Raw genomic sequence first — 19249 nt, 5'->3', positions numbered from 1 at the left:
TCTCATTGTGGTTTTGATTTGCATTTCTCTAATGACCCGTGATGATGAGCTTTTTTTCATGTTTGTTGGCTGCATCAATGTCTTCTTTTGAGAAGTGTCTATTCATATCCTTCACCCACTTTTTGATGGGGTTGTTTATTTTTTCTTGTAAATTTGTTTAAGTTCTTTGTAGATGCTGGATACTAGCGCTTTGTCAGATGGCTAGATTGCAAAAATCTTCTCCCATTCTGTAGGTTGCCTGTTCACTCTGATGATAGTTTCTTTTGCTGTGCAGAAGTTCTTTAGTTTAATTAGATCCCATTTGTCAATTTTGGCTTTTGTTGCCATTGCTTTTAGTGTTTTAGTTACCAAGTCCTTGCCCATGCCTATGTCCTGAATGGTATTGCCTAGGTTTTGTCCTAGGGTTTTTATGGTTTTAGGTCTGACGTTTAAGTCTTCAATCCATCTTGAGTTAATTTTCGTATAAGGTGTAAGGAAGGGGTCCAGTTTCAGTTTTCTGCATATGACTAGCCAGTTTTCCCAACACCATTTATTAAACAGGGAATCCTTTCCCCATTGCTTGTTTTTCTCAGGTTTGTCAAAGATCACATGGTTGTAGATGTGTGGCATTATTTCTGAGGCCTCCGTTCTGTTCCACTGGTCTATATATCTGTTTTGGTACCAGTACCATACTGTTTTAGTTACTGTAGCCTTGTAGCATAGTTTGAAGTCAGGTAGTGTGATGCCTCCAGCTTTGTTCCTTTTGCTTAGGGTTGTCTTGGTTATACGGGCCCTTTTTTTGGTTCCATATGAAATTTAAAGTAGTTTTTTTCTAATTCTGTGAAGAAAGTCAGTGGTAGCTTGATGGGGACAGCATTGAATCTATAAATTACTTTGGGCAATATGGCCATTTTCACAATATTGATTCTTCCTATCCATGAGCATGGAATGTTTTTCCATTTGTTTGTGTCCTCTCTTATTTCCTTGAGCAGTGGTTTATAGTTCTCCTTGAAGAGGTCATTCACATCCCTTGTAAGTTGGATTCCTAGGTATTTTATTTTCTTTGTAGCAATTGTGAATGGGAGTTCACTCATGATTTGGCTCTCTGTTTGTCTGTTATTGATGGATAGGAATGCTTGTGATTTTTGCACATTGATTTTGTATCCTGAGACTTTGCTGAAATAACTTACCAGCTTAAGGAGATTTTGGGCTGAGACGATGGGATTTTCTAAATATACAATCATGTCATCTGCAAACAGAGACAATTTGACTTCCCTCTCTTCCTATTTGAATGCCCTTTATTTCATTCTTTTACCTGATTGCCCCGGCCAGAACTTCCAGTACTATGTTGAATAGGAGTGGTAAGAAAGGGCATCCTTGTCTTGTGCCAGTTTTCAAAGGGAATGCTTCCAGCTTTTGCCCATTCTGTATGATATGGGCCGTGGGTTTGTCATAAACAGCTCTTATTATTTTGAGATACGTCCCATCAATACCTAGTTTATTGAGAGTTTTTAGCATGAAGGGCTGTTGAATTTTGTCAAAGGCCTTTTCTGCATATATTGAGAGAATCATATGGGTTTTGTCATTGGTCCTGTTTATGTGATGGATTACATTTATTGATTTCCATATGTTGAAACAGCCTTGCACCCCAGTGATGAAGCCAACTTGATCATGGCAGATAAGCTTTTTGATATGCTGCTGGATTCAGTTTGCCAGTATTTTATTGAGAATTTTCGCATCGATGTTCATCAGGGATATTGGCCTGAAATTTTCTTTTTTTGTGTTTCTGCCAGGTTTTGGTATCAAGTATTGACGCTGGCCTTACAAAATGAGTTAGGAAGGAGTCCCTCTTTTTCTATTGTTTGGAATAGTTTCAAAAGGAACGGTAATAGCTCGCTTTTGTACCTCTGGTAGAATTCGGCTGTGAATCTGTCTGGTCCTGAGCTTTTTTTGGCTGGTAGGCTATTAATTATTGCCTCAATTTCAGAACTTGTTATTGGTCTATTCAGGGATTGGACTTCTTCCTGATTTAGTCTTGGGAGGGTGTATGTGTCCAGGAATTTATCCATTTCTTCCAGATTTTTAGTTTATTTGCGTAGAGGTGTTTCTAGTATTCTCTGATGGTAGTTTGTATTTCTGTGGGATCAGTGGTGATATCCACTTTATCATGTTTTATTGTGTCTATTTGATTCTTCTCTCTTTTCTCCTTTATTAGTGTGGCTACCAGTCTGTCTATTTTGTTGATCTTTTCAAAAAACCAGCTCCTGGATTCATTGATTTTTTTGAAGGGGCTTTTGTGTCTCTGTCTCCTTCAGTTCTGCTCTGATCTTAGTTATTTCTTCTCTTCTGCTAGCTTTTGAATGTGTTTGCTCTTGCCTCTCAGTTCTTTTAATTGTGATGTTAGGGTGTCGATTTTAGATATTTCCTGCTTTCTGTTGCGGGCATTTAGTGCTATAAATTTCTCTCTAAATCTCTGGCTGTGTCCCAGAGATTCCGGTACGTTGTGTCTTTGTTCTCATTGGTTTCAAAGAACTTATTTATTTCTGCCTTCATTTCGTTATTTACCCAGTAGTCATTCAGGAGCAGGTTGTTCAGTTTCCATGTAGTTGTGTGGTTTTGAGTGAGTTTCTTAACCCTGAGTTCTAATTTGATTGCACTGTGGTCTGAGAGACTGCTGGTTATTATTTCCATTCTTTTGCATTTGCTGAGGAGTGTTTTACTTCCAATTATGTGGTCAATTTTGGAATAAGTGTGATGTGGTGCCGAGAAGAATGTATATTCTGTTGATTTGGGGTGGAGAGTTCTGTAGATGTCTATTAGGTACTCTTGGTCCAGAGCTGAGTTCAAATCCTGAATGTTCTTGTTAACTTTCTGTCTCGTTGATCTGTCTGTCATTGACAGTGGGGTGTTAAAGTCTCCAACTATTATTGTGTGGGAGTCTAAGTTTCTTTGTAGGTCTCTAAGGACTTGCTTTATGAATCTGGGTTCTGCTGTATTGGGTGCATACATATTTAGGATAGTTAGCTCTTCTTGTTGTGTTGATCCCTTTACCATTATGTAATGCCTTTCTTTGTCTCTTTTGATCTTTGTTGGTTTAAAGTCTGTTTTATCAGAGACTAGGATTGCAACCCCTTCTTTTTTTGCTTTCCATTTTCTTGGTAAATATTCCTCCATCCCTTTGTTTTGAGCCTATGTGTGTCTTTGCATGTGAGATGCATCTCCTGAATACAGCACACCAAAGGGTCTTGACTCTTTATCCAATTTGCCAGTCTGTGTCTTTTAATTGGGGCATTTAGCCTGTTTACATTTAAGGTTAATATTGTTATGTGTGAATTTGATCCTGTCATTATGATGCTAGCTGGTTATTTTGCCCAATAGTTGATGCAGTTTCTTCATAGTGTCGATGGTCTACAATTTGGCATGTTTTTGCAGTGGCTGGTACCGGTATTTCCTTTCTATGTTTAGTGCTTCCTTCAGGAGCTCTTGTAAGGCAGGCCTGGTGGTGACAAAATCTCTCAGCATTTGCCTGTCTGTAAGGGATTTTATTTCTCCTTCGCTTATGAAGCTGAGTTTGGCTGGAGATGAAATTCTGGGTTGTAAATTCGTTTCTTTAAGAATGTTGAATATTGGCCCCAACTCTCTTCTGGCTTGTAAGGTTTCTGCAGAGAGATCTACTGTTAGTCTGATGGGTTTCCCTTTGTAGGTAACTCGACCTTTCTCTCTGGCTGTCCTTAACATTTTTTCCTTCATTTCAACCTTGGTGAATCTGACAATTGTGTGTCTTGGGGTTGCTCTTCTCAAGGAGTATCTTTGTGGCGCTCTCTGTGTTTTTTAATGTTGGCCTGTCTTGCTAGGTTGGAGAAGTTCTCCTGGATAATATCCTGACGTATATTTGCCAGCTTAGTTCCATTCTCCCCATCATTTTCAGGTACACTAATCAAACATAGGTTTGGTCTTTTCACATAGTCCCATATTTCTTGGAAGCTTTGTTCATTTCTTTTCATTCTTTTTTCTCTAACCTTGTCTTCACGCTTTATTTCATTAAGTTGATATTCAATGATTGATATCCTTTCTTCTGCTTGATTCGGCTGTTGATACTTGTGTGTGCTTTCTGAAGTTCTCGTGCTGTGTTTTTCAGCTCCATCAGGTCATTTATGTCCTTCTGTAAACTGGTTATTCTAGTTAGCAATTCCCTAACCTTTTTTCAACGTTCTTAGCCTCCTTGCATTGGGTTAGAACATGCTCCTTTAGCTCAGAGGAGTTTGTTATTACCCACCTTCTGAAGCCTACTTCTGTCAATTCATCAAACTCATTGTGCGTCCAGTTTTGTTCCCTTGCTGGCAAGGAGTTGTGATCCTTTGGAGGAGAAGAGGCATTCTGGTTTTGGGAATTTTTAGCCTTTTTGCACTCGTTTTTCCTCATCTTCATGGATTTATCTACCTTTGGTCTTTGATGTTGGTCAGCTTCGGATGGAGTTTCTGTGTGGATGTCCTTTATGTTGATGTTGATGCTATTCCTTTCTGTTTGTTAGTTTTCCTTCTAACAGGCCCCTCTGCTGCAGGTCTGCTGGAGTTTGCTGGAGGTCCACTCCAGACCCTTGTTTGCCTATTATCACCAGCAGAGGCTGCAGAACAGCAAAGATTGCTGCCTGTTCCTTCCTCTGGAACCTTCGTCCCACAGGGGCACCCACCAGATGCCAGCCAGAGCTCTACCGTATGAGGTGTCTGTCGACCCCTGCTGGGAGGTGTCTCCCAGTCAGGAGGCACGGGGGTCAGGGACTCAATTGAGGAGGCAGTCTGTCCCTTAGCAGAGCTTGAGTACTGTGCTGGGAGATCTGCTGCTCTCTTCAGAGCCAGCAGGCAGGAACGTTTAAGTCTGCTGAAGCTGTGCCCACAGCCGCATCTTCCCCCAGGTAGATGGGAGTTTGATCTATAAGCCCCTGACTGGGGCTGCTGTCTTTCTTTAAGAGATGCCCTGTCCAGAGAGGAGAAATCTAGAGAGGCAGTCTGGCTACAGCGGCTTTGCTGAGCTGCAGAGGACTCCGCCCAGTTTGAACTTCCTGGCAGCTTTATTTACACTGTGAGGGGAAAACCGCCTACCCAAGCCTCTGTAATGGCGGACACCCCTCCCCACACCCAAGCTCAAGCGTCCCACCTCGACTTCAGACTGCTGTGCTTGCAGTGAGAATTTCAAGCCAGTGGATCTTAGCTTGCTAGGCTCTGTGAGGGTGGGATCCGCCAAGCTAGACCACTTGGCTTCCTGGCTTCAGCCCCCTTTCCAGGGGAGTGAACGGTTCTGTCTCGCTGGCACTCCAGGCACCACTGGGGTATGAAAAAAAACTCTTGCAGCTAGCTCAGTGTCTGCCCAAATGGCCACCCAGTTTTGTGCTTGAAACCCAGGACCCTGGTGGCATAGGCACCAGAGGCAATCTCCTGGTCTGTGGGTTACAAAGACCGTGGGAAAAGCGTAGTATCTGGGCCAGGGTGCACCATTCTTCACAGCACAGCCCCTCATGGCTTCCCTTGGCTAGGAGAGGGAGTTCCCGGACCCCTTGCACTTCCTGGGTGAGGCAATGCCCCACCCTACTTCGGCTGCCTTCTGTGTGCTGCACCCACTGTCTAACCAGTCCCGATGAGATGAGCCAAGTACCTCAGTTGGAAATGCAGAAATCACCCACCTTCTGTGTTGATCTCGCTGGGAGGTGCAGACCGGAACTGTTCCTATTCAGCCATCTTGCCTGGAAGTAGTTCACTGTTTTTTTTAAAGCCATTTGGGATATGTTAGATTATAGATAATTTATTCAGTATTGGAAGGAAACTGAAACAAGTTTATTGTTAATTATACTGTGATATGAATACTATTCTTCCATTTTGTATTAGGATATGGTTACAGCATTAAGTGTGCAAGTATACAATGTAATTGCTACCATGGAAATGTGAAAATCTTTCATTAAGAGTAATGGTTTTATGTTATCATCTTAAAATTTTCTGGATCAGCCTGGAAAGGAACAATCCTAAATAGACATAATAAGAATCTGCTTCCTTTAGTCTCTTCTACAATAATTTCAAGATGCTTCCTAGCATCTTCCTTCCACCATCTTCAAGATGCTTTCTAGGAGCTGGTTTGTGGTAACACTGTCAACTGAAGATGGGAAAGCTCTGCGAGTACTCCTAAGGTTTAGCCATACTGAGTGGGTAGGGGCACTTGAACCCTAGGAAGGGGCCATTTGTGATTGAACCTCTCTTCAACCTGTACTCTATATTTACATTTCTTGCTTTTTCTTTTTCACTTAGAGTTTAGTAAAAACTCTCTGAAAGTTTTAGCTTGCTTCAGTCCAACTAAGGGGAGCCAAAGGAAAGATGTTTCACTTGAACCAAGAATGATTGACCCCCAGAATCCCGTGAGAACAATTAGGTGAACTAACAGGGGTCAGAGTGATTCTGGTAAAACTCAAGGAGACATAGCTTCTTTCCAGTAGCAAACTTTGCTACTTTTAGCATTCATTTAAATTAGGAAATGATATTTTGTCATTGTGTACTGCAGTTGCTGCCAGGGTAGTTAATTAAGTGAAGAGTACTTCCAGTTTTCTCTCTTACTTGCCTTCCTCTTCTTTCTTCTGCTTTGAAGATGGTTATCTATAGTCATTGACACATGTCAAAGAAGTAAGGACTAGAAAGACCAGGGGATTATATGAGATAAAAGATAGAAAACTATTTAAAATTAAAGAATCTCTTTACACTAAATATCCCATATATATTTTCAAATGATTAAAAGTAATTTTACAGCCAGAGGCGGTGGCTCACACCTGTAATCCCAGCACTTTGGGAGGCTGAGGCATGTGGATCATGTGAGGTCATGAGTTCGAGACCAGCCTGACCACCATGGTAAAACCCCATCTCTACTGAAAATACAGAAATTAGCCAGTCATGATGGCACGTGCCTGTAGTCTTAGCTACTTGGGAGACTGAGGCAGGAGAATCAGTTGAACCTGGGAGGTGGAGGTTGCAGTGAACCGAGATTATGCCACTGCACTCTACCTGGGTGACAGAGTAAGACTCCATCTCAAAAAATATATATATATATATATTTTTTAATTAGAGGTTTAACTGTTAGGATTAAGCAATTTGAATGTAAAAGTCAAAGATAGCCATGACTTTTGAAATTACCATCAGCTCAATATTAGATACAAATAAGTCATCTTCTAGTCTCAAACTAGTAAAAATAGGTGTGTTTCTTATTTGTTTTAGAATATATGACAGCAATTTTTGAAATTTTTTTAGTTCTCAGAATACAAATATTAGTACTCCACTACTAACTAATACATTATCTAAAGTTAAAAGGATTGGAACACACAGGTATATGAGGAAAATATTTGTGACTATTTTCACATGTCCCTAACTGGAGGTAGAAGTATATGTCTTGTATTTTTTTCTTCTTTGCATGCCTGCTAACTTTGATTGGATGCCAGATATTGTGAATTTTACCTTGTTGGGTGCTGGATATTTTTAAGTTCCTATATTCTTGACCTTTGTTTAACCAAGGCACAGTTAAGTTACATCCTTGGAAAAGTTCGATCCTTTCAAGTCTTGCATTTAAACTTTGTCAGGCAGAACTAGAACAGTGCTCATTCTAGGGCTGATTATCCCCTGCTCCTAAAGCAAGATTCTTCTGAGTACTCTACCCAATGCCTATGAATCTTGAGGTTTCCCACTCTGGTGGGTAGGAACAGGAACTATTCCCAGCCTGTGTGAGCACCTGGCACTTTCCCCTCTAATCCTTTAAAGTACTTTTTTCACCAAGCCTCACACATATGTGCTGATCAGTATTTAGCTAAATACTCGAGGGGTTCCTCTGCAGATCACTGGAGTTCTCTGTGCAACTCTCTCCCTTCCAGAATATTCTCCTGAGCACTCTAGCCACTTTGGTCTCCCTGAGCTTTCAGTTGCATCTTCTCATCTTAGGGGGTTTGCCAGGCTCCACCTGGATTACTCCTCCTTATTGCTGTATCCTAGAAGCTATCCCAAGGCAGTAAGCTGGGGCAATCACAAGACTCACTGAGTTTGTTTTTCAACTTTGTTATTTGATGTTCAGTTTCCTGCAAACTGTTGTTTCATCTATTTTATCTGTTTCTGGTTGTTTCATACAAGAAGGTAATCTAGTCCCTGTTACTCTGTATTGGTCAGAAGTATAAATCTGATGTATAGGGATTTAATTTCAACTAGAAACTAATTTGAAGAGAAGGATATGAGGGCTATGTCAAACATTAATAAAGGACTGGTTGGATAAATTATGATATGCCTATATAACAAAATTATGCAGCTGATCACAAAAATGAACTACAGATGAACTACAGTTACATGTTTTGGGAAGTTCTCTAAGGAATACTGTTAGTGAAAGAATTAAATTCATCCTTTTATTTTGTTATCAAGGAATATTTATTGAGCACCTTCTTTTATTTTCTTTAGAGACAGGATCTCACTATGTTGCCCATGCTGGACTCAAACTCCTGGGCTCAAGCGATCCTTCCACTTCAGCCTCCCAAGTAGCTGGGACTACAGGTGCATGCCACTGTGCCTGGTTTATTGAGCCACTGTTTTATAGTGGCCACCATACTAAGCATTTGGAATCCAATAATAGCAAGATACAGACATTGACCGGGCACAGTGGCTCATGCCTGTAATCCCAAAGCTCATGCCTGTAATCTGCAGGTGGATGGCTTGAGCTCAGGAGTTTGAGACTAGCCTGGCAACATAGTGAAACCTCATCTCTACAAAAAATACAAAAATTACTTGGACATGGTGGTGTGCACCTGTAGTCCCAGCTAATTGGGAGGCTGAGTTGGGAGAATCACTTGAGCTTGGTAGGTCGAGGTTGCAGTAAGCCCTAATCACACCACTGCACTCCAGCCTGGGTGACAGAGTGAGACCCTATCTCAGAAAAAAAAAAAAAAAAAAGATATAGACATTGCTCTGCCTTTAAACAGAGCTTGTTGATTTAAATTCTAGTACGTGGGAGGGAAGGTAATCGAAAATAAACAAACATCATGATTAATGTTAAATTCTGTAAAGGAAATACATAGAATGACATTCTAAGATGAATGGGGGGTCCTAATTTTAGATAAGGGGATCAGAGAAAATCTCCGTAAGGAAATAACATTTATTATCTGAGACATGAAGGATAAGGAGCCAGTCAACAAAACAGTATCCCATGCAGAGGGAAGAACAAGATCAAAGGCTCTGAGAAGGGCAAGAACTTAGCGTGTTCAAGAAGCTGAAAATAGAAAGTGAGAAGAGGAGCAGAGTTATCAAGGACAAGAGTGGTGCAGAGGTGGTGGAAGTTTTCAGGAACCAGATTATAGAATGTTGTAGGCCTTGGTTAGGAGTTTGGTTTTTATTCTAAGCCGCAGAAAAGTGAATAGTAGTATTCCATTTATGTAATAATGCAAAATGGTAGTCATAGATAACGTATATACGATTTCTGGGAAGGTGTATCAATGTAATTAACCATGGCTACCCCTGAAGTGTAGAAATAGAGATTGAAGGAATAGGTAGAAAGGCTTTACTTTATACCCTTCATGACTGAATATTTTAACTTGTGAGCATATTACTTTGCAAATTGAATAAAGTAGTGGATTTATGTTTTTAAAATAGTTCTTATAAATTATTTTTAAAACAATGAGCAAAAGTATGAACCAGAAATTTACAAAAGAGAAATACCAATAAACCTATGAAAAGATATTCAGCCTTACTAATGACCAGAAATAATGCAATCTAGATTTTCACCTCAAATATTGGCAAAGACAAAAAATACTGACAGCATCCAGTTTCATTGAGGGTGTAGGCACACAGATGCTCTCAGTTACTTTGAGTATATATTCATCCAGACTTTTTAGAGGACAGTTTGACAGTATATTTCAAAAACTCTGAAAAGTACACATCTTAGTTTTTTTTTTAGGAATTTATTTTAAGGAAGTAAATCGGGAGAACAAGTCTAAAAATATAGATAAAAGGTCATTATTTACAGCATTGTTTATAATAGTGAATAATTGGGACCTATCATTACATATCAGTAGAAAATTATTTAAGTTATGATATAGTTCATTCTGTTGCCATTAAAATTTATGATGAAGTTATATGTTTATCGACATGTCAAGGTGTTTACAGGGTATTATTCAATAAAACCCTCTAGCAGTTTAGAATATTATGTATGTAGTAGAATTTCTTTCCTTAATTGTGTGGATATAAGTGTGTATGTATCACATACAGAACTCCTAGAAGTTTAATACAAAAATATTAAGAGTAATTTTTGCTGTGTAGTACGGCTTGTAATATTTTTTGTACTTTTAATATTTTTGGATTGTAATTTTATTATTATTATTATTATACTTTAAGTTTTAGGGTACATGTGCACAATGTGCAGGTTAGTTACATATGTATACATGTGCCATGCTGGTGCGCTGCACCCACTAACTCGTCATCTAGCATTAGGTATATCTCCCAATGCTATCCCTCCCCCCTCCCCCCTCCCCCCACCAGATTTTAATTTTTTATAACAAATATATGTTAATGCCGGCTGGGAGTGGTGGCTCATGCCTGTTATCCCTGCACTTTGGGAGGCCAAGGCAGGTGGATTGTCTGACCTCAGAGATTCGAGACCAGCCTGGCTAACATGGCGAAACCCTGTTTCTACTAAAAATACAAAAAAATTAGCCAGGCATGGTGGTGCACCTTTGTAATCTCATTTACTCAGGAGGCTGAAGCAGGAGAATCGCTTGAACCCAGGAAGCAGAGGTTGCAGTGAGCTGAATTCATGCCATTGCACTCCAGCCTGGCAGAAGAGTGAGACTCTGTCCATCTCAAAATAAAATTTAAACAAACAAACAAAATATATATATATATGTTAATTTTCCAGTGAGTGAAAGCTATAATCTATAAAAAAGGAAAATATAGGGAGTATTAGGTAATATAGAAAAGTTTAAGTATTTATACATATAATTTGATAAAGAGTAATGAAATTTAATTACAGTATTGGTTTGATCTGGAGTAACTGATGTTCATAATGCTTTTTGATTTTGTAGGACTAGAAGAAATTGCAAAAGAAAGAGAAAAACTGAAAAAGGCAGAAAGTGTCCAGATCAAAGAAGAAATGTTTGAGACTTCTGGGGACAGTTTAAATTGTTCAAATACAGATCACTGTGAACAAAAGGAAGATCTTAAAGAAAAAGATAACACAAATCTATTCCTTCAGAAACCTGGCTCTTTTTCCAAATTAAGCAAGCTTTTGGAAGTAGCTAAGATGCCTCCTGAGTCAGAGGTTATGACCCCCAAACCAAATGCTGGTGCAAATGGGTGCACGTTGTCTTATCAGAACAGTGGAAAACATTCACTGGGCAGCGTTCAGTCAACAGCAACGCAAAGCAATGTGGAAAAGGCAGACTCTAATAATCTGTTTAATACTGGTTCAAGTGGTCCAGGGAAGTTCTACAGTCCTCTCCCCAATGACCAGTTACTAAAAACGCTGACTGAAAAGAATAGACAATGGTTTAGTCTTTTGCCACGAACACCCTGTGATGACACTTCACTTACTCATGCCGATATGTCAATTGCTTCTTTGGTGACTCCTCAGTCTCAGCCACCATCTAAGTCACCTTCACCTACCCCAGCTCCTCTTGGATCTTCTGCTCAGAATCCTGTTGGCTTAAATCCATTTGCTTTATCACCTCTTCAGGTTAGTACTGCTAACTGTAACTCATTTTTATATTGCTTTATGTAATCTTTGACCCCATGGAGATTTTTGCTCAAGGGGAATCACTCAAATAGTTAAAATATTCCTGCTACAGTTTGAAAACTAAAACAAGTCAGAATTTCTGTCACCAAGATTCATTAGAACTACTGATTTCTAGCCTTTGTCTAAGTCTTCTTTAATTACTTTTTAACTTATTACTGTAACGGTATATCCAAAAGGAAAATGACTTTGGGAAACAAATAAGAACATGGAATTTAACATTTTTGTTGCTAATGTATTTCGTTTTCCTGTAATTGTAATAAATGAAAGAATATTTTTTGGAATTTGAAAAATAATTTCATATTCCAAACATTTTTCCTAACTTCTTAGAGTAATCTACTTTTCATTAATAAATGTTTTCTTTTTGCAGGTGAAAGGTGGAGTATCTATGATGGGACTTCAGTTTTGTGGATGGCCCACTGGTGTGGTTACTTCTAATATTCCATTTACATCATCTGTACCTAGTCTAGGATCGGGGTTAGGGTTATCAGAAGGAAATGGTAATTCATTCTTGACTTCCAATGTTGCTTCAAGTAAAAGTGAATCTCCAGTATCACAGAATGAAAAGGCCACTTCAGCTCAACCTGCAGCTGTTGAAGTAGCAAAACCAGTAGATTTTCCTAGTCCAAAACCTATTCCAGAAGGTAGGTACATTGAGATGGTTTACAGCCACTTACTCAATTTCAATATTATGGATTCCTATATTATAACTGAATATTTGACAGTTCTATATATAGTTAATAAATCTTTTTATTTCCATGGTGTCATTTCCTATTCAAAATATTTGTAAAAGTTCTACTTATTTATCTTGACTTAGAAATGCAGTTTGGTTGGTGGAGAATTATTGACCCAGAGGACCTAAAAGCTTTGCTCAAAGTGCTGCATCTCAGAGGAATAAGAGAAAAGGCATTACAAAAACAAATTCAGAAACATTTGGATTATATTACTCAAGCCTGCCTCAAGAATAAGGATGGTGTGTACCTAAAAGAGATTTCAGCTTTCTTTCTTGCTTAGTTATGAGAATTAATTATTCTAAAGCATATTTTAGTACAGTCTATTGGTCCTTCATATTCATGAGTTCCACATCTATGGATTCAACCAATCGCAGATCAAACAGAGTCAAAGAAAGATGGGTGCATCTGTACTGAACATATACAGACTTTTTTTTCTTATCATTCTTCCCTAAATAATATATAGTATAACAACTATTTCCATAGCATCTACATTGTCTTAGGTACTATAAGTAACCTAGAAATAACTTGAAGCATATGGGAGGATGTACATAGATTACATGCAAATAGTACACCTTTTTTTTTTTTTTTTGTGAGAGAGTCTTGCTGTGTCACCTAGGCTGGAGAATGGTGGTGCAGTCATAGCTGACTGCATTCTCAAAGTCCTGGGCTCAAGCAATCTTCCTGCCTCAGCCTTCTGAGTAGCTGGGACTACAGGCACATGCCCCGACACCCAGCTAGTTTTTTTCATTTTTTGTAGAGACAGGGCCTCACTATGTTGCCCAGGCTGGTCTCGAACTCCTGGCCTCAAGTGATCCTCTCACCTCAGCTTCCCAAAGTGCTAAGATTATGGGCATGAGCCACCACTTCTGGCCAACACCATTTTATATAAGGGATGTGAACATCTCTAGGTTTTGGTATTCATGGGGGCAGAGGGGGTCCTAGAACCAATCCCCCACAGATATCAAGAGAGAAATGATATCTTAATGCACTACTATTTTTTTCTGTTTTACTCAACAAACTATTTATATTTTTTAAGTTGGTGTTACTGTCTTGTAATTTTTTACACCTGTAGCATATTGTTTTGTGTTTCTTAACATGTTTCTACTTTTAAGAGTAAGCTGCCTGTACATACACAAGTGCATTTGTGTATGTCAAGTTAGATGTACATGGGTCTCCTAGAATTTTATTCACTTTCTGGAAGAAGTCTCTGTGGGGAAAAGCTTAATAAGTGGATTTTTAAATTAATTTCTTTTTAAATGTAGTTGCTATTATTGAACTGAATGAAAATGAAGAAAACCAAGTAACTCGAGATATTGTGGAGAACTGGTCAGTAGAAGAACAAGCAATGGAAATGGATTTGAGTGTCCTTCAACAGGTAGAAGATCTAGAAAGGAGAGTTGCATCAGCAAGTTTGCAAGTGAAGGTAAAATCGACTTGGAATAAAATATGTTTTTAGGATAATGGAAGATAACTACTGTTTATTACATACCTAATATATGCTAGTTAATGTGCTAAATGTTTTTATTTTGTCTCATTTAATTCTGAAAACAATCCTGGATTAATTTGCCCCATCTGTTAAGGAACCAGGCTCAGAGTAAGTAATGTGCCAATGGTCATATAGTAAGTGCCTAAATGTGCATTTAAACCAAGTCTGACTCCAGAGCCCATGTTCTTTTTAGTAATCTTGCTACCTCCTTAATGGTATTCAGAGGTATTATTTCTGATGCGCAGTTCTTTACTACCAGCAGAATTCCAGTTTCACTGAGATGAATGTGATGATCTAGTACAAATATTATCAAACTCCTATTGTAGTGTTTCATATAGGGCCATGAACTTCCTTATATACAAGCCTTGTTATATGTCAGACTTTTACACTATATAGTTTAATTTGGAGACCAATATAGATATATCCAAATATATGTTATAGACCATTAAGATATACTGACACATGCACACATACCCTACATATATATATATAAAGTTTTTATTTACTGATTTATTCATTCATTCCCTCATCTATCTGCTGGGTATTATCATGTTACAGGTAATGATCAGAACTGGTTTCCAGTGGACAAACAAAAGGAAAGCTTTACCCTTGTGCAAGAATTTTTGGTTTTGTAAAGAGGGGTATAAAGGTCTCCTTAAAAGCATGAAAGGTTTAGAACCTGCTAAGGTTCTGTTTTGGTTTTGGGGTTTTTTGTTTTTTTGTTTTTTGTTTTTTGTTTTTGAGATGGAGTCTCATGCTGTCGCCCAGGCTGGAGTACGGTGGCATGATCTTGGCTTACTGCAACCTCCACCTCCAGGTTCAAGTGATTCTCCTGCCTCAGGCTTCCAAAGCACATGCCGTGATGCCCCACTAATTTTTGTATTTTTAGTAGAGATGGGGTTTTGCTACGTTGGCCAGGCTGGTCTCAAACTCCTGACCTCAAGTGATCCACCCACTTTGACCTCCCAAAATGCTGGGATTACAGGCATGAGCCACTGTGCCTGGCTAGAATCTGCTAAGGTACTAAAGGTTTAGAAACCTTAATCTCCATGTAATTTGATTTGAAATGCCTTGCTTTATTCAGAATGAGAAATTTATGGCATAATGCTATCCTATTTAATAATTGAGATTTTGCTTCATAATTAGTTTAACATAGGCATTTGGACACTTTTGAGGATCTCAAAAAATGTAGTTTTCCAGAGCTAATAAAATATCCCTTTCTTGTGACAAACGTAATTACCAACCTTGGGAAGCAAAAATTTATTATTGAAACTATTGTGCTAGTAAATTATGTCTCCTCCTCCAGGTTCTATAATACAGTATAAAAGTGCCTCGTGTATTGTCATCTTTCTGGCATCTTCCAACAGATGAACCCTTTCACACTATTTTATTTTCTGGAGAAATGAAAATTATTCCATTTAGTGCTAGAATTTTTTAATGTGTTTTTGGATCGCTTATGTTACACATTCCACTGGCTTCTTAAATTGAAAATAAAAAGCCTGATTTAACTTATCATGGTGGCACAGAATCATCAGTATGAAGATCAATTATCAGACAATAATTCCCTCAGGAAATGAGAAGAGGTTTTGCACCTAACCTAAATGATCCTAGTGTGCTTTGGTTTTAAAACTGCTACATTACTTTCTGTAGTCTGTGGTTGTCCTCTCAGATTGTCAGTTGATACTACTTGCTGGTTTAAATTTGATTGGTTCCATAAGCCCTATTTTCCTCCAGCTTTTTCCCAACTCATTTGCCAATTCTAGTTGACTGTTGGTTGGGAAAGTGTATCATCAGGCTTTTAAAAAATATGTGTAAAGTCAGAGTGTGGGCCTGAAACATTTTCCTGGTGACATACTCAGATTTTGGTCCTTTGACCTTTATCACATTGCTGACTGCTTAAATGTTCTTGGCTGTGTTATCAGTAGCTAAGTAGAATTTGCTTCTTAAATTGTTTTAAATTCATAAATAATAATGTACAGTATCATGGAGTACATGGTGATGTTTTGGTACATTTAATGTGTAGTGATCAGATCAGAATAATTAGCATATTCATTATCTCAAACATTTACCATTTTTTTCTGTTAAGAATAATATCCTCCTTTAGCTACTTGAAACAATATATGTTATTAACTATAGTCATTGTACAGTGGTATAGAGCACGAGAACTTATTTCTCCTACCTACCAATAATTTTGTATTCTTTTTATTTTTTGAGACCAAGTTTCGCTTTTGTTGCCCAGGCTTGAGTATAGTGGCGTGATCTCAGCTCACAGCAACCTCCACCTCCCTGGTTCAAGCGATTCTCCTGCCTCAGCCTTCCTGAGTAGCTGGGATTACAGGCATGCCCCACCAAGCCCAGCTAATTTTTGTATTTTTAGTAGAGACAGGGTTTCTCCATGTTGGTCAGGCTGGTCTCAAACTCCCGACCTCAGATCATCTGCCCACCTCGGCCTCCGAAAGTGCTGGGATTACAGGCGTGAGCCACCGCGCCCAGCCAGTAATTTTGTATTCTTTAACAAATCTCTCTTTATCCCTCCCTGCCCCCACTTTTCCCAGCCTGTAGTATCCTCTGGTCTACTTTTTACTTCTATGAGATCAGTTTTTTTTTAAGCTTCCACATGAATGAGAACATGCAGTGTTTAACTTTGTGTGCCTGGCTTACTTCACTTAAAGTCATGTCCTCCAGTTCCATCCATGTTGCCTCTAATGACAGGATATTTCATTCTTTTTATGGTTGTATAGCATTCTGTTGTGTATACATGCCACATTTTCTTTATCCATTTATCTGTTGTTGAATACCTGGATTCATTCTGTATTTTGGCTATTGTGTATAGTGCCGCAGTAAACATCGGGATGCAGATGTCTTTTCTTTTCTTTTTTTGAGACGGAGTTTCACTCTTGTTGCCTGGGCTGGAGTTCAATGGCGCCATCTCAGCTCACCGCAACCTCCACCTCCCAGGTTCAAGCAACTCTCCTGCCTCAGCCTCCTGAGTAGCTGGGATTACAGGCATGCACCACCACGCCTGGCTAATTTTGTATTTTTAGTAGAGACGGGGTTTCTCCATGTTGAGGCTGGTCTCGAACTCCTGACCTCAGGTGATCCACCCGCCTCAGCCTCCCAAAGTGCTGGGATTACAGGCATGAGCCACCACACCCGGCCAGATGTCTTTTCAATACGACAATTTTCTTTTCCTTTGGATAAATTCCCAGTAGTAGGATTGCTGGATCATATGATAGCTCTATTTGTAGTTTCTTGAGGAACCTACATACTGTTCTTCATAGTGGCTGTACTAGTTTACATTCCCACCAACAGTATGTAAGAATTCCCTTTTCTGTGCATTCTTACCAGCATCTCATTTTTTTTCTTTTCTTTTTTTTTTTTTTGAGATGGAGTCTTGTTCTGTCGCCCAGGCTGTGGAGTGCAGTGGCATGATCTTGGCTCACTGCAAGCTCCACCTCCCGGGTTCCCGCCATTCTGCTGCCTCAGTCTCCCGAGTAGCTGAGACTACAGGCGCCCGCCACCACACCCAACTAATTTTTTGTATTTTTAGTAGAGATGGGATTTCGTCATGTTAGCCAGGATGGTCTTGATCTCCTGACCTCGTGATCTGCCCGCCTCAGCCTCCCAAAGTGCTGGGATTACAGATGTGAGCCATGGCGCCCGGCCGTTTTTTTTCTTTTTGATAATAGCCATTCTAACTGGGGTGAGATAATATCTCATTGTGGCTTTGATTTGCATTTCCCTGATGAGTGGTGATGTTCAGCATTTTTTCATATATTTGTTGGCCGTGTATATGTCTTCTTTTGAGAAATGTCTGTTCAGATTATTTGCCCACTTTTAATCAGATTGTTTGGATTTTTGCTGTTGAGATGTTTGAGTTCCTTGTATATCCTGGTATTAATCTCCTTTCAGATGTATTATTTGCAAATATTTTATCCCATTTTAAGGATTTTCTTTTCACTCTGTTGACTTTTTCTTTTGCTGTACAGAAGTTTTTTCATTTGATGTAGTTGCACTTGTTTATTTTTGCTTCTGTTACCTGTGCTTTTGAAGTTTTATATATAAAATATTTTCCCAGACCAATGTCCTGTTTCTTCTGTAGTTTTATCATTTGGGTTCTTACATTAAGTCTTTGATCTATTTTGAGTTATTTTTGTATAGGATAAGAGGTGGGGGTCTAGTTTCATTCCTCTGGATGTGGATATCCAGTTTTCCTGGCACCATTTATTGAAGAGACTATTCTTTTCACAATGAGCATTCTTGGCAGCTTTGTTAAAAAGCAGTTGATTGTAGAGGTGTGGATTAATTTCTGGGTTTTCTGTTCTATCCCATTGGTTTATGTGTCAGTTTTTACGCCTGTACCATGCTGTTCTGATTACTACAGCTTTGTAGTTTATTTTGAAGTCTTAGTAGTCTGATACCTCCAGCTTTGTTCTTGTTGCTCAGGATTGCTTTAGCTATTCAGTCTTTTGTAATTCCACACAAAGTTTAATATTTTTTCTTTATTTCTGTGAAGAATGTCATTAGTGTTTTGATAGGGATTGTGTTGAATCTGTAGATCGCATTGGGTAGTATTGTCATTTTAATAATATTGATTCTTCTGATCCATAAGCATGGTTGTATCCTCTCATCCTCTTCAGTTTTTTTTCATCAGTGTTTTATAGTTTTCCTTGTAGAGGTCTTTCACTTCTTTGGTTAAATTTACTCCTAGAATTGGATTTTTGTTTTTGTTTTTGCTTGTTTGTTTGGTAGCTATTGTAAATGGGATTGCCTTCTTGATTTCTTTTTTAGTGAATTCATTGTTCATGTATCAAAATGCTGCTGAGGCCGGACACAGTGGCTCATGCCTGTAATCCCAGAACTTTGGGAGGCCAAGGTGAGAGGATCACTTGAGCTCAGGAGTTTGAGACCAGCCTGGGGAACATGGCAAAACCCCATCTCTACAAAAAATACAAAAATTAGGTGGGCGTAGTGACACGTGCCTGTAGTCCCAGCTACTTGGGAGGCTGAGGTGGGAGAATGGCTTGAGCCCAAGAAGTGAAGTTGCCTTGGCTATTTGGGCTCTCTTTTGGTTCTATATGAACTTTTCAGTAGTTTTTTCTAGTTCGAAGAAGAATTTCATTGGTAGTTTTATAGGAATAGCATTGAATCTGTAAATTGCTTTGGGCAGTATGGCCATTTTAATGATATTTAGTCTTCCTATCTATGAGCATGGGATTTTTTCCATCTGTATCATCTCTGATTTCTTTGAGCAGTGTGATGCAAT

At 38.9% G+C, this 19249-nt stretch overlaps 1 protein-coding gene across 14 annotated transcripts in view; it reads left to right on the top strand.

Annotated features, from left to right (window-relative positions):
• BAZ2B (bromodomain adjacent to zinc finger domain 2B) overlaps positions 1-19249 on the top strand; it is a 403884-nt gene that overhangs the window by 357917 nt on the left and 26718 nt on the right. For all 14 annotated transcript variants that reach the window (XM_063694870.1, XM_063694875.1, XM_063694874.1 and 11 more), the window contains 4 exons: positions 11057-11706; positions 12134-12407; positions 12581-12736; positions 13760-13920. In XM_063694870.1, the coding sequence (XP_063550940.1) occupies positions 11057-11706; positions 12134-12407; positions 12581-12736; positions 13760-13920 (1241 nt within the window). The remainder of the gene's footprint in view (positions 1-11056; positions 11707-12133; positions 12408-12580; positions 12737-13759; positions 13921-19249) is intronic.

This window comes from Gorilla gorilla, chromosome 11, assembly GCF_029281585.2.
Source record: "Gorilla gorilla gorilla isolate KB3781 chromosome 11, NHGRI_mGorGor1-v2.1_pri, whole genome shotgun sequence".
Taxonomy (NCBI): domain Eukaryota; kingdom Metazoa; phylum Chordata; class Mammalia; order Primates; family Hominidae; genus Gorilla; species Gorilla gorilla.
Note: the sequence above shows the minus strand (reverse complement) of the source record. Positions and strands in the feature narration are given on the sequence as shown.